The sequence below is a fragment of the Seriola dumerili genome, unplaced genomic scaffold (assembly GCF_002260705.1).
Source record: "Seriola dumerili isolate Sdu_G_001 unplaced genomic scaffold, Sdu_1.0 BDQW01000449.1, whole genome shotgun sequence".
Taxonomy (NCBI): Eukaryota; Metazoa; Chordata; class Actinopteri; order Carangiformes; family Carangidae; genus Seriola; species Seriola dumerili.
In genome coordinates this window covers 6,150,469-6,163,606 of record NW_019174704.1, presented here as the reverse complement: position 1 = coordinate 6,163,606, position 13,138 = coordinate 6,150,469, and the positions used below count along the sequence as shown (strand labels likewise).

The following is a 13,138-nucleotide window of genomic DNA, read 5'->3' as shown; positions in this document are numbered from 1 at the left end:
CAGAACCTGGGGACAACCTAAGGCAGGCACAGCCACGACTACCTGGCCTCGTTGGCATTGTGAGCAGGCACATTGCACAACGATATTCTGCATGTTCTTGCAAAAGAACGCAAGATTTGATTTTACAGCAGACTTCGATGAAATCCTACAGAGCTGAACGATGCAGGACATTGTTGTGTGTGCATTGACCTTGAGTGGTGGTACAATTTTTTTACTAGAATTTACACTAACATTTGTACAAATCATTCCCGTTAACATCTGTATGTTGTTGCTTTTCTTTGGTTTGGGAAGTAAGAAAAAAAATGTATGTATCTGTAAAATTTGTTTATATTTATTTAAACTATTGTACATTTTGAAGAGGAAGCAGGAAAACAACAGCAAGTCATCTGCTGGATGTCCTGATAACAACTCTCTTTGATTCATTCACTGTTGCTCATTTGTAACAGTATTTGCAGTCTGCTGCGGTTCACATCTCTGCTCGTCTATGACAGTCCTTAGTGGAAAACAGACTCTATTTGACTTCAATTTGCAACATATATTTAATTACTAGTCTAAAAATTATACTGCTGCACTTATGGGAAACACTGTAACTTGGATGACATGATGTGTTGTATATAAATGCTTGTATGTGCAGTATGTTATAAACTTTGTTCATGTGTCACTCACCTGGTCGTTCCAGAGTGTTCATGGATGAAGTGAATGATGTGAGCCCTTTCATGCTGTCCTCTAACACAGACAGGACCAGATACTAAGACCAGCTTCAGTAAAATAATCTTAATGAACAACACCACATCATGGCGATCAGTCTGCTTTGCTAATCACTCTGCTCTGCTCAAACCAAGCCTGTCTTTTTCCTTTAGTTTGAAATATCTTTATCTTTAAATATAACTTTGGAAAACTGTAGCTTCCACAAGGCTGCACTCCAGCTTGTGTTTACTGGTGGGAGCTGTAGTAACAAAAAGAGGCCACGAGATGCTGCTGTTCTTCAGGTAGGTGGTGTCCTCTGTGGGCTCTGTCATCTACTCTCCCGTATTCATCACTTCATGAGCATATTGCTAGTTTAACAACCACCACGGAGGAATTGCTTTTATTTTGTAATTTTTGTACTTGTCTGATAAAGCCAAAGTGAAATCACACTCTACACCTGAGCATAGAAAACCTTTACAAATACTGATTTCTGACGTACTAAAAAAAAACCCCTCACTCCTCCACATATCTCAGTGCAGTCAGACCACAGAGATCAGGTTGTAAGCATTCCTACAATTTCCCCTTAAATTCCTCTGTCAACATCAGTGAACTTTTACTGGACCAGCAAGCAAAAGAACATATGCACTGACAGACTTACTGTAAAAGATAACATTAGCCTACATAAACAAACAAACATACAATAAAGTATCTATCTATCTATTTATCTATCTATCTATCTATCTATCTATCTATCTATCTATCTATCTATCTATCTATCTATCTATCTATCTATCTATCTATCTACATGGAAAGAAAGGAAACATGTTGAACTTCTTCATTGCTTTTCTGTGAAATTCCTCATTTACTGAGTTTCATACCATCAGTTATTATAAACTGTTATTCATTTGGACTTCATGTACTTTTAAGCAGAGCTGGGTAAAGAACTGATCAAAGTTAGTCAATCATGAATTACTTACTTATTACTGAAGATGTAATTCTCAGTAATTTTGTCACATTTCAGATCCATAAAGTAAAGTGTTACATGCAGCCTGATTTGGTGTTCTGTCCCTACACAATACCATGTCATAAACTGTATATACAGTGTTTTCATTTAATATAATCTTTATTTAATCAGACAGTCTCATTGAGATTATAATCTCTTTTCCAAGAGAGACCTGAGAACAAGAAGCAGTCACAAGAGATAATCAGTAACAAAGACAACAGAACTACACAATACAATAAACTAAGAAACAGCTATACATTAGTATATTAGAACCCTGTAGGGACAAACATCTACAGGAAATAAGAATCTGCAGCAGTGAAAGAAGGGCAAATTTCCTTCCATTTTAGTATTTGAAACCTTTCTGTTTAAGGTGAGAGCTGAATCCTAGAGTAAAAACAAAAAGCTTCTTTTTGCTGCAGAATAGCTAAAGTTTAAAATGCCCATGCATTACTATAGGATGTATGCAAAGCAGCAAAAGAACTCACATTCAAAACTACAAATTTAAAACTATTTAAACAGCAGGTAACAACCAAAAATTTGACAAAAAGAAAACCTTGATGATTGTTACAGATTTTTCTACTGAAGTATCGTACAAATGAGTAAAGAGGTAAATCCCATGTTAGATCTATGGAAACTTGCTGTTTATTTGCTTTTTTATGCTTGAAAGGCAACACTGACTCATCCACAGTTCTTAACCTGACTGTATGAGAACTAGAATGTCTTCATACCGTGGTTTCAGAAAATATTCAGACCCCTTCACTTTTTGCACACTTTATTGTTATTGTTTGTAGATTTAATTTCAAATGGATAAAATTGATTTGTAAATGATTACAAATCAAAAATGGACAACAGTATTCAGACCCTTACCTCACCACTTTGTAGAAACCCCTTTGGCAACAAAGTGGCTTCCCTCTAGATGCTCTACCATAAAGGCCTGATTGATGGATTGCTGCTGTGGTGGTCGTCCTTCTGGCAGATTCTCCCATTTCTGCAGAGGATTTCTGAAGCCGCTGGGTTCTTGGTCACATCCCTGACCAAATACTTTCTGAGGCCAGTGTATGTGTAAACAAAAGTTAATGCTTCAAAACAAAAGAAAAACGAATCCATGACTGGTTGACATCATCTTTTTTTTTTTTTTATTAAATTCTTCTCATCTGAACAGCGTCTTTGGTTTTCTAAATACTTTAATGCAGCAAATATGACAAAAGATGTCAAACTTTCTTTTTTTTGGAATAAGCAAATATTCCCACTATATTTATTGCTAAGTGCATGACCTTTTTTCTAGCTTAAAGTCCACTTAGGTGCACATGTCAAATTATACAAAAACTTCAGGTTTCTCATATCAACAGCAACATCAACAAATAAACAGGGGTAGGACAGGGACCATTCTTACAGTAACTGTTAGTCCACCGGACAACTGTACAATAACACAAAATCAACAGTGGGTGTTTAGAAAATACAACTCAGAGGACGTCAATTTAGAATTAGACATTAAAGAATGTGGACTAGTGGGAATGTAACGGGGAATACCATAACATTTAAAAGTTCTTGTGGCACTCCTACAGTATACAAATATTAAATGGGCTGAAGTAGACAACTAGAGAACCAGATAGACCTTTGAAACATATTTCCTTATTAAAACAAGAGGTGGCTTGAGATCAGAGAGTTATAGTTAGAGTTGAAAGATCAATGCAACAGGGAGATCAAAAGACGAAAAAAAAAAAATCACAAAAATGCACAATTTCATCTTAACAAAAAACAGTTTAACAAACAATAATTACAAAAATGTTTAACAAACAAACATATTCCTTGTCTGTATTGATTATTTCTTTGCTTTGATGTTATGTTATGTTCTATCATATGAGCCATTCCTATGATTTGGCTCCGGATGAGAGCATGTTTTTAGGTTCACTGCCTACACACAGTCCCATGTTTGTCCTGTGAGACGGACGTGTATGTACAGCATGTGTGGGGTATTTGTGTGTGTTGCGTACTTAAGTCAGGTATAAACAGAGCGACACACAGAGGTTACCGAGTTCTGCGACGGATGCATATGTTTGGCCTGCGTGTGGCCACAAAGCCGTGTTTGCAGAAGCACTTGTATGAGCCGGCAGTGTTCACACAGCGAGCGTTCTTGCACGGACTGACACGAGCTGCGGGTTCTGCACACTCATCAATGTCTGAAAGAAAACAATCACAAGCACTCATCAATAAATTTAAGCTGTGGATACACAGACATATCAGTCTGTGCATGTACCACTACTGGCTACTGTATATTCCTTGAAATATAATAAGTAATAAATGAAAAAAACAAAGTAAAACCGACAAACCTATACAGCGGGTGCGGGAGTGGTCCAGCCTAAAGCCTGTGTTACATTCACACATGGTGCCCAGGTAGGAGCGGACACAGCGGCCATTTGCACAGCTACATTCATCTGAATCCTCCTCTGAGCTGTCGCCTGTTATGGACAAACAGGAAGAGGAAAAGAGAAAATGTGGGACACTGAGAGATAAGTAAATAAGCGTTGGTTGGAGACAAATGTCTGACTTACGACTGTATACTGACAACAAAGATGCTGTATGGTTCTACCTGGGTTGTAGTTGGCGAAGGCAGCCAGGAAATCCTGCTCCCCATCAGACTCAGTCTCCAGATGCATCTCACACAGACGGCTGAACATCTCTGAACACAAGGAGTAAACAGGTTTATATTTCAAGAGAAAAGAAAAGTGGTTGTCAGCAGTCGCAGTTGAGAGGGCCAGTCGAGACTCCGGTTTGCACACCTGAGTTTCTGGGTGGACAGGTGTTACACTCGGGCCCCCAGCCACGACCGTAGTGACAGCAGCACTCCGAGTAGGTCACCACCATGCCGTTTCTCGGCTCGCTGCAGATCAAGCCCTCGTCAACTTGCAGGAAACACACGTCCTTGTGGGCTGCAGTACGATCTGGGTAAAAAAAGGAGGATATAAAAACAGACATGAAGTGTAAAGTTAAATGTAGTTAAAGGTAAAATATAAGGATATAGACTATCAGATTGACATAAAGTTCTTTCATTTGCATTACAGTACTTAGTTTAAGTACAGGAAACCACATCCAGGCTGTCCTGAGTTTTAAGATTAATATCATATTTTCTAAGTAAAAGAGTGTTATGCAAGCCAGTGGGGAAAGTCCACACACAAAAATTACACTGTATATAAATTTGTAACTTTTAAGATAAATGTCATCTAAAGTGTATACAGCATGTGAAACTGGACATTCTGATGTTTATAATGATAAAATCTAAAGAAGTATGCAGTATTTGCCCTGGAAGAAAATCATCACATCACACTGTCTGTGAGGTGATAGATGTAGAAAGTGTAGAAATGAGTCCACCCCATAATAAAGTAGATACCTGTATAGCCTACAGTAGCCATACAGTATATCCCCTCTGTAAGTAATAAATACAGAAAAAGAACTAAATCCAGTGTGTTGTTTGTACAGTATAGAGACCTGGTCATGGCACATGGAAGCTAATATGCTTTAAATGAATAAATAAATTAAATTAAATTATTGATTTGCGCTTACAACCATTAGAATCTACAGACAAGTGATCATGTTGCCAAATTCATACAAAACATGTGATGTATACAAATGAGAACCAGTTTTACAATACTATCATACTTTAAGTCATGTCACGTCCGTAAGATTTCATTGTATAGTAAATGTATGTAGAGTATGTGCATGTATTAATATGTGCAGTGTATCTGGCAACCTGATAACATTTATGAGAAGTGACAGGTTGATCATCTGAAATTCCTGTAGCCTCCCTGTTTCCAGTGAAAGATGAATTGCTGTAAGACGATGATGAGATCAGATGTAGATGTAAATGGAAGCTCAAAAGTCTATGACCTATGGTTAAAGAGTTTTGCAGAGTAATTCTAGGCAGAAAACTCTGTTTTCCTGTTACCAATCTTCCATTCACTGTGCTTACTAATAAAACATGGCTGCAGTTTGCAGTGCTGTTTGATCGACATAAAAGTGGCATGTGTTGCATCACAATGAAGATGTACAGTTCAGTTATTCTTGGATCAGTAGACTTCCTTGTTTTCTACAATTGTGAAAATCAAATATAAAAGTGTTCAGTGTCATTTTTTGTTTTTGCTAGTTAGGCCCTTCTCCACTAAATGAACTGATTTTAAAATGCTGTGTCTGTCTTTTCTCTACCAGAACAATTCCCTTTAATAATCTACATAACATAAACAAAAGACACAAAAACAGAAAAAAAAAAAAGTATTCACTTTTTTCTCACACTGGACAGACTCTGATATTGTTTATGTGTGATGGATGCGTACATTCAATGTGTATTTTTTAATAACTACACAAAGTGGTATCTCTCCTTGAATGGGAAACTGTCTCTATAAAGTGGGTAAGAGGGGAAATGGTAGAACACAGAGCCAGTACCGGCCAGATGGGACACAAACTGGGAGGAATTACAAAAGAGCAACATGAGTGGCAGATGTGGAGGTAAGCCAGAACTCATTTTGATTGGTCAGGCTCAGGTGAGCTGACGCTTTTTTTACCCACCGTCATAGACGCACTGTTTCAGCGCTGCACTGAAGGTGAGGGGAGGGTCGCAAAAACAGTGAAAGGAGCCGGGCGTGTTCTCACACCTCCCATTCTTACAGTACGAGGGGTCCTGGCACTCATTCACATCTGCAAAGGGCACCACAGACACTGGTTACAGTATGAACATCTGCTTGGGGCCAGCTCTTATTGACAGGTGATGGACACAGTAACAAAAACGCTTGTACAAATTCATTCATGTTCAATACAATAGTCCTGAAATAAATACTCCCTTTGTGAAGTTCAGTTTTGGCTGAGACTGTAAGTTACCAACTCTGTGATGATTGCTGAGGCTGTGTCCAGTGGTGTTTTTGTTCTATACTGTATTATATTATATTATGATTCAGCCTTAGAAAAGGCTGGAAAAGAAAATTGAATAAACACCACTTTAGAGAGATACATACTTTATTTATCCCCTAGGGGAAATTCATGAATTCACTCTGACACAATCCAACAAAAACTGAAACTTTCAAGCGTCAGATGCAGCATTTATTGCACTGATATTGTACTGCCTTGGATAATTTTGTACAGTGGTTACTGTTATTGTGTCCATCACCTTTATATCCTGTTTGCCTTCTGTTTAGGCTTCTACCATAAATGTTGCATGCAACATATTTCCTTCACCTGTAAAACTAATGAGACACTGAACTTTAGTCATGCATCGTACTGCAGCTGGTCTCTAGTTAACATGCAACCACGCTGCGCTACATGCAAAAAGGCTGCAGGGCAATACAGGAAGCTTGGTTGCAGCAACAAATCAACTGAGGAATCTTTATCTGTCAAGATGTTTGCAGGCAATTTGCAGAGAAAATGAATTATAACGCCATGTAGGCTGCTGTGGGCTGTGACATAAAACAGCTGGTGGATTCTTGGATAAGGATTAGATCTGTGTGGTGGAGTGAAATTCAGCCGACTGATAAGGGACACTGGCTCAGCTTTGCTGTTAGATGTTCCTGTTCTTTACTTCATAGCCTTGCTCTTGGTTTGTGCTTTTTCTTGGAGAATGAATAAAACTAAATTTGGTGTCACTACACCAAAATAACCTGTGAAGCATGTGTGAACAATGATCCTACTTATAGTAGGTATTTGGGCATGTTCATAATAAAGACCTACTGGGTTTTCCTACTCTTCTACATGTCCAACAGTTCTAAACCCAGGCAGAGGCCTCGGCCAGCACAGGACAAAGCTGTATTCACATTCATTCAGTCCCTTAGGCTTGTAATCCAGTTTGAACTTCATGTTCAGTGAACAGTTATCACCAAACCCCTTCTCACATTTACAGGTTGACGGCCAAAGCATGTGGCAAAGTAAGCTGGTTTTAAGCTTGTGGGTGTCCATCCGCCCTTCAATTTTCTAGTAATTTTGTCAACCATGACACCCTGTCATGGTTGCTGTGGTAACAGGGAGATCAGAGGCGTCCATACTTCGTATTTTCAAGAACCCAGGAATTATCCCGAACTAACAGGTTAGATGAGAGATATTATCCGACAGATTTTCCCCATTTGCATCTCTTCCACTTCAGATTTCTAAGGCCTCAGACCACTTTAAATGGCTCCAGCCAAGATGCAGCAGTTTGATATAGAGGTCCTTCTGAGTCGCAGCCACAGAAATCCCATTTTGACAGCTTGTATCCAAACTCGAGTCTCTATCCAAACTCACATAAAGCCAATAGCTGTGTCTCAATTCAGGGGCCACATCCTTTGGATGACACGGTCTTCAAAGGTGTGGCCTCCATAGACCACAAAGGCTGAACTGAAATGAGACAGTCTGGTCTATGGAGGATTCCTCATTTAATCCTCGGTCGCTGTTTTATTTGCAGAGTCCGCCATATGCTTTCATCCAGATTCATCACTGGCGCACAATGAATCTTGGGATAGTTTGAGCCACAGCGATCGACCAGTTAGATCTGTCATTGCCAGGGAAACGAAAGACGCATTTCTTAGCTACATTTGACAGAGCCTTGAAAATGGGGCAGCCTCGTCGCGTCGCTGTGACGCAACTGGTTTTCAAATGCGGCTTTTGAAGGAAGGTAACCAGAGGTCCCTGTAAAGATCTTTAACTTCTCCACTTTGAGCTGTTGCTCCCCTGTCACCTGGAAGAAGTCCTCCCTTTTGTGGGACAGACCCAGTCTTAACGTTGCTGTACTCATCTTTGTCCCAATTTTTCCAGACGCAGCTGCAAACTACCTTATATTGGACGTCACAGACTATAAGGATAAAATCTCGACTCAGCTGTGTCCATAACTATGACAAACAAAAAAGTTGACATGGACACAGACTTGTTGAAGAACAAGTTGAAGAGGGAACTAGGGAGCAAAAGTGCACCACACACACGCACTTTTCATACAAAAAAGGTCTGGCAACATGGTCATAGTGTAGCCACCTGAAAGTCATTCTTCATCACCACTCTGCTGTTGCAGCCTTGCTTTTTTTTTTAATCAGGGTGCAATTTAAGTGCATGTCCCCAACATCTGGCCATGACGAGTTCTCCACCCTGACTCAATGACTGGGTCAACCAGGTCTGTCTGGTATCTGATGCTCTTCAGAGTGATGTGGTAACCAGCTGACAGCCCACTTCTCTTTTCAGTTTTTATGAAGCAACTATAACAACTACCACTCCTTTGTTCCAACATGGCGTTTGGCCAACAACATCTCAACACATGGATTCAGAAGGCTACACCATTCCTCCATATCACATCTGTCAAGGTATCATCCATCATCCACCAGGAGGAACCCAGCTGTGCTGCAGGCATACCTATGCTACAATTCACGAGGGGGTAGACCAATCCTATCAAGGAGTTTAGCCACAGAACTAGAGCCAGTGCTTTGTGTAGAAGTTATATCTAGTAGCACGTAGCTTCAGCACTTTGGTCCTTGAAAGCTTAGGAATCACTGTCACAAAACCCTTTATATGTAATTTAGAACAAAGTAACCACTTTCAATCAGGGGCCATTTGTGGATGTAAATATACATTTCTCCTTGATAACTAATGCACCAGCAATTCAGGCAGAAATGACAGATTACTTAATTACAATTATTATTTATATTAATAAGACTTAATAAATCCTGAGCCACTCGGTGTGGAGGTATATGTAGGATATTTTTAACATCACTTTTTCATTCAAGCATTCCTATATTTTTAATGAAGCTAAAATAAAGGACTGAACTGCATAAACAAACAATCATGTGATAGTCTACAATATGTATATTTTATCTGTATAATTTGTATGTTTATTTGTCAATTACTAAGTAACTTAAATTTCTATTCTCAACTGGTTTACAGAAATATATTTATTAATATATTTATGTGAGACTATGTGCGGTTTGTATGGTATAGCTCAGGATGACCATAATACTTGCTGCAACATTATCATCCTGCCGTCACGGTTTGCAAAAGTATATGAGATACTTTCATGTCTGTAATGTACCTTCTTAACAATGTCAACTACAGACTGAGAGTGATAAAACAAGATTGCAAAAAACCCTCTTCAGCCACTTGAAATTTAGAAACTGATTCAGCATGCTCATATTGATCTGTATGATCAATTCATCTACAAAAAGGTTAGTAGATTCCTTCACCTTCTTTGGCACTGAAATCAGTTTTGTCTCATATATATGTACTGCCTCCCACAAGCAAAGACAGCTAACACTATGATTTCTTTGTTTCGCTCTTTTCTGCTGTTGCCCACCACTGCCTTGTTGCTCTTCGTAACCCTCCCGCTGCAGAGGGTCTGCACTCACCAGCCTGTTCCTCAGGAGTAACGCAACTGTTACGGTCAGTGGCCAGAGTCCAGGGCGGAGAGCAGATGCAGTAATACGACCCTGGAGTGTCCACACAATGCCCATTCTTACAGTTGGCTGGGTCCTCACACTCATTCACATCTGTATAACAAAAAGGTCAAGGTCAGTTTCTGAGATAATTCCTCCAGTACCTAGATAAATGGGAGAGGATGATAGTTTAATCACCTGCTACTGTTGCCATCACACACTTCTTCTTGTTGGAATCTGGAGTCCAAGGCCGCTTACAGTTGCAGTAGAAGGAGCCTTCGGTGTTGATGCACTGACCATTAGTACACAGAGACTCATCGTGGCATTCGTTCACATCTGAGGAAGACCATACAACCATAAAGAGTAACATGAATCTGTTATGAAGTGTCTACAAAACTGCTCTGCCTTAAAATGCAAACAAAGCTTTTACAGCATTTCTTGTAAGAAACCTCTGAATTAGCATTTAATGTTGTGTACTGAACCACTTACCAATGCACTCGAGAAGGTTGCTGTCGTAGTAGAAGCCCCGTTGACAGTAGCACTCGTAGCCCGGCTGCGTGTTCTCACAGCGACCCTTCTTGCAGATTTCATCAGCAAACAAAGAACACTCATCGATGTCTGCAGGTGAGGAAGGAATAATCTGTTCTCAGTAACAGACGAACAGCTGATGAGGCCGCAGGGGTTATTTATGGGGAGGGACAGTTTACCAGTCTCATGAGTGACTACAACTGTAAACAACAACAACTGACAGCACACAGTACTTGGACAAGGATAAGTACAAAGGTACAGTTTTTAATTCCGGTGCTACTGCTATCATGAAGAAGAATGAGTTTTGGTGCCGATACAAGAATATTTTAGCACTGTGTAGCTCTGGTGTGTGTTAATATAAAAGTTAGATAATATGTACCATGGAGGAGAGGCAGGCTGTACTGGAGTCCTTCTTCATGGTAGAGACCATAGCCATTTGGACACAGGGAGTGGAACTCGGCTAGGTGATGAAGGAAGAGTTTAATAAACGGCACACAAGATATAGATACAGTATATGACAACAATAATGAGGTGACACTTAAGACAAATGTATTTAGCACTGATGAATGCAACAGAAATTCCCTATAATGTTGTCGGCACAAGTATTTGCAATCTTAAAATGAGCAACAATCATTCCAGCCCTTTACCACGGGATATATTCAACACACTGAGCTACAGAACCATCACTAAACTACTGTATGACTTCAATGTGAGTTTACTTGCATATGTGCACAGTACAATGTACATGTACCTGATTGGGAGACAGGACAGGGATAGATCTCACAATGGTCTCCCCATCCCACGCCAATGGAGCAGCAGCACTCCCGCTTGGTGACATTGGTGGCCAGAACGCTGTCGCAGAACACAGTGTCGTCGAGGTTCAGGTAGCACTCCTTCTTCTCATCTGTCAGCACTCGAACTGCTGCAGGAGCAAACGTGGTGAATGTGAGGGGAACAGAGGATTTGATGTATTAATCTAATTACCTTAAAAGGGCTTTTAATTTACTGCTTTCAAATCTTGGTTAATGTCATTGGTTCACTCATAGAATATAGGATCTGGTAATTTATGACTAATGACTATAAATGTTTGGTTTTAAAGGACTTCAGACTTGGTTTGGGTTTGAACTGAAATGTTGTTGGTTTTGGGACAGGCAGGATGAATTTGGGTGTAGAGTAAAGCAGAAGGGAATCAGAGCAGTCTTACCCTCACAGCTGTGTTTGTCCTCTGAGAGGACATAGCCATGATTGCAGGCACACACGTATGAGCCCGGTCTGTTCTCACAAGAACCGTAGGGCTGGCAGAGACTTCTGTCTGCAGCACATTCGTCTATGTCTGAAAGGGAAATCGCACAGGCTTTGTTTCAATCCAAACACCATCTGAGTTGCAAACAAATAGATTTTGTTATTTTTTTTTAAACACATTTTTTTTTTCAGAGTAAAGTAAGAAAACATTTGGATATCGATATCGATATATATTCAGACATTTTAAATATCAGCCGATGTGGTGTCCATCGCAGGTGTCTAGATTACACCTGTCAGTATTGAGTGAGTATTTATCCTGATTTTATTGTAAAGAAGACAAAAGACAATGTGTGCCTAATTTTCTAAGTCTTTAACAGTAACATCTCCCAAAAGAGATAAGGGATGAAAGGTAAAGATGTTGAAAGCTTAAAGTTAAGGATAAAAATAAATATACTGTAAACACAACAAATATATGCATTAGTTCCTAGTTACTGGCAAAATGACACACAGCGCCCTGTTTTCTGATAATCGGTCTGACTTTTTAAGATTCGAAGAGACTGACCTTGGCATCTCCTGCCTCCAACCAGCGTGTAGCCTTTCTGGCACTCACAGTGGTATGAGCCCATGCTGTTGATACAGTGGCCTCTCTGACAGTTTGATGGCCTCTCACACTCGTTGATATCTGAAGGGAAGGGAATAAAAAACAAAATAGGAATGTGAAACATGTGTTGAGTAGACTTGGATTTTTTTTTAAATTAACTAATGAACAAAACTAAAGTGAATGCAGTCGCACTTTATTTTGACATGCCGACTATCAAGTGACACTAATATGCAATAATAAGGTGCTAGACAATTGCATATTGGGTTGTTGAATAATTCATGCCTTCACAGTGGCTGCCTTCCTGTGTGCGCTGGTATCCCGGGTAGCACTGACACTGGAAGGAGCCTTCTGTATTGATGCAGAGCCCATAAGCACACAGCCTGACATCCTCACACTCATCAATGTCTGTTTGGGAGAAAGAAGAAAAACACAACCTGTGTGAATCTGAAAAACACCACTTCTTTAATGACTAAGGATTCCTCATTAAATACTCAGTCATCACATCACTCAAGTGCGTTATAAGCAGCTTAGTCTAGGTACTGTCATGTAAAGGCTGTGTGAGCATTACTTACCACTGCACCCTTTGCTGTCTGCAGATGGAAGGAAGCCCTCGTTGCACAGGCAGCGGTAAGTACCAGGGAGGTTCTCACAGCGCCCGTTAGGACAGATGCCAGGCTTCTGACACTCATTAATGTCTGGTGAAACATGGAG

At 39.9% G+C, this 13,138-nt stretch overlaps 1 protein-coding gene across 4 annotated transcripts in view; it reads right to left on the bottom strand.

Moving 5' to 3' along the window:
• Positions 1-2,821: 2,821 nt before the first annotated feature.
• ltbp3 (latent transforming growth factor beta binding protein 3) overlaps positions 2,822-13,138 on the bottom strand; it is a 34,568-nt gene continuing 24,251 nt past the window's right edge. For 2 of the 4 annotated variants that reach the window (XM_022762388.1, XM_022762389.1), the window contains 14 exons: positions 13,000-13,122; positions 12,710-12,832; positions 12,389-12,508; positions 11,789-11,917; positions 11,336-11,506; positions 10,964-11,044; positions 10,546-10,674; positions 10,255-10,392; positions 10,030-10,170; positions 6,251-6,379; positions 4,471-4,632; positions 4,281-4,370; positions 4,021-4,149; positions 2,822-3,870 (listed from right to left, as the gene is read on the bottom strand). In XM_022762388.1, coding sequence (XP_022618109.1) covers positions 3,719-3,870; positions 4,021-4,149; positions 4,281-4,370; positions 4,471-4,632; positions 6,251-6,379; positions 10,030-10,170; positions 10,255-10,392; positions 10,546-10,674; positions 10,964-11,044; positions 11,336-11,506; positions 11,789-11,917; positions 12,389-12,508; positions 12,710-12,832; positions 13,000-13,122 — 1,817 coding nt within the window. In that variant the 3' untranslated portion in view covers positions 2,822-3,718. The remainder of the gene's footprint in view (positions 3,871-4,020; positions 4,150-4,280; positions 4,371-4,470; positions 4,633-6,250; positions 6,380-10,029; positions 10,171-10,254; positions 10,393-10,545; positions 10,675-10,963; positions 11,045-11,335; positions 11,507-11,788; positions 11,918-12,388; positions 12,509-12,709; positions 12,833-12,999; positions 13,123-13,138) is intronic. The other 2 variants (XM_022762391.1, XM_022762390.1) reach the window with 2 other exon arrangements.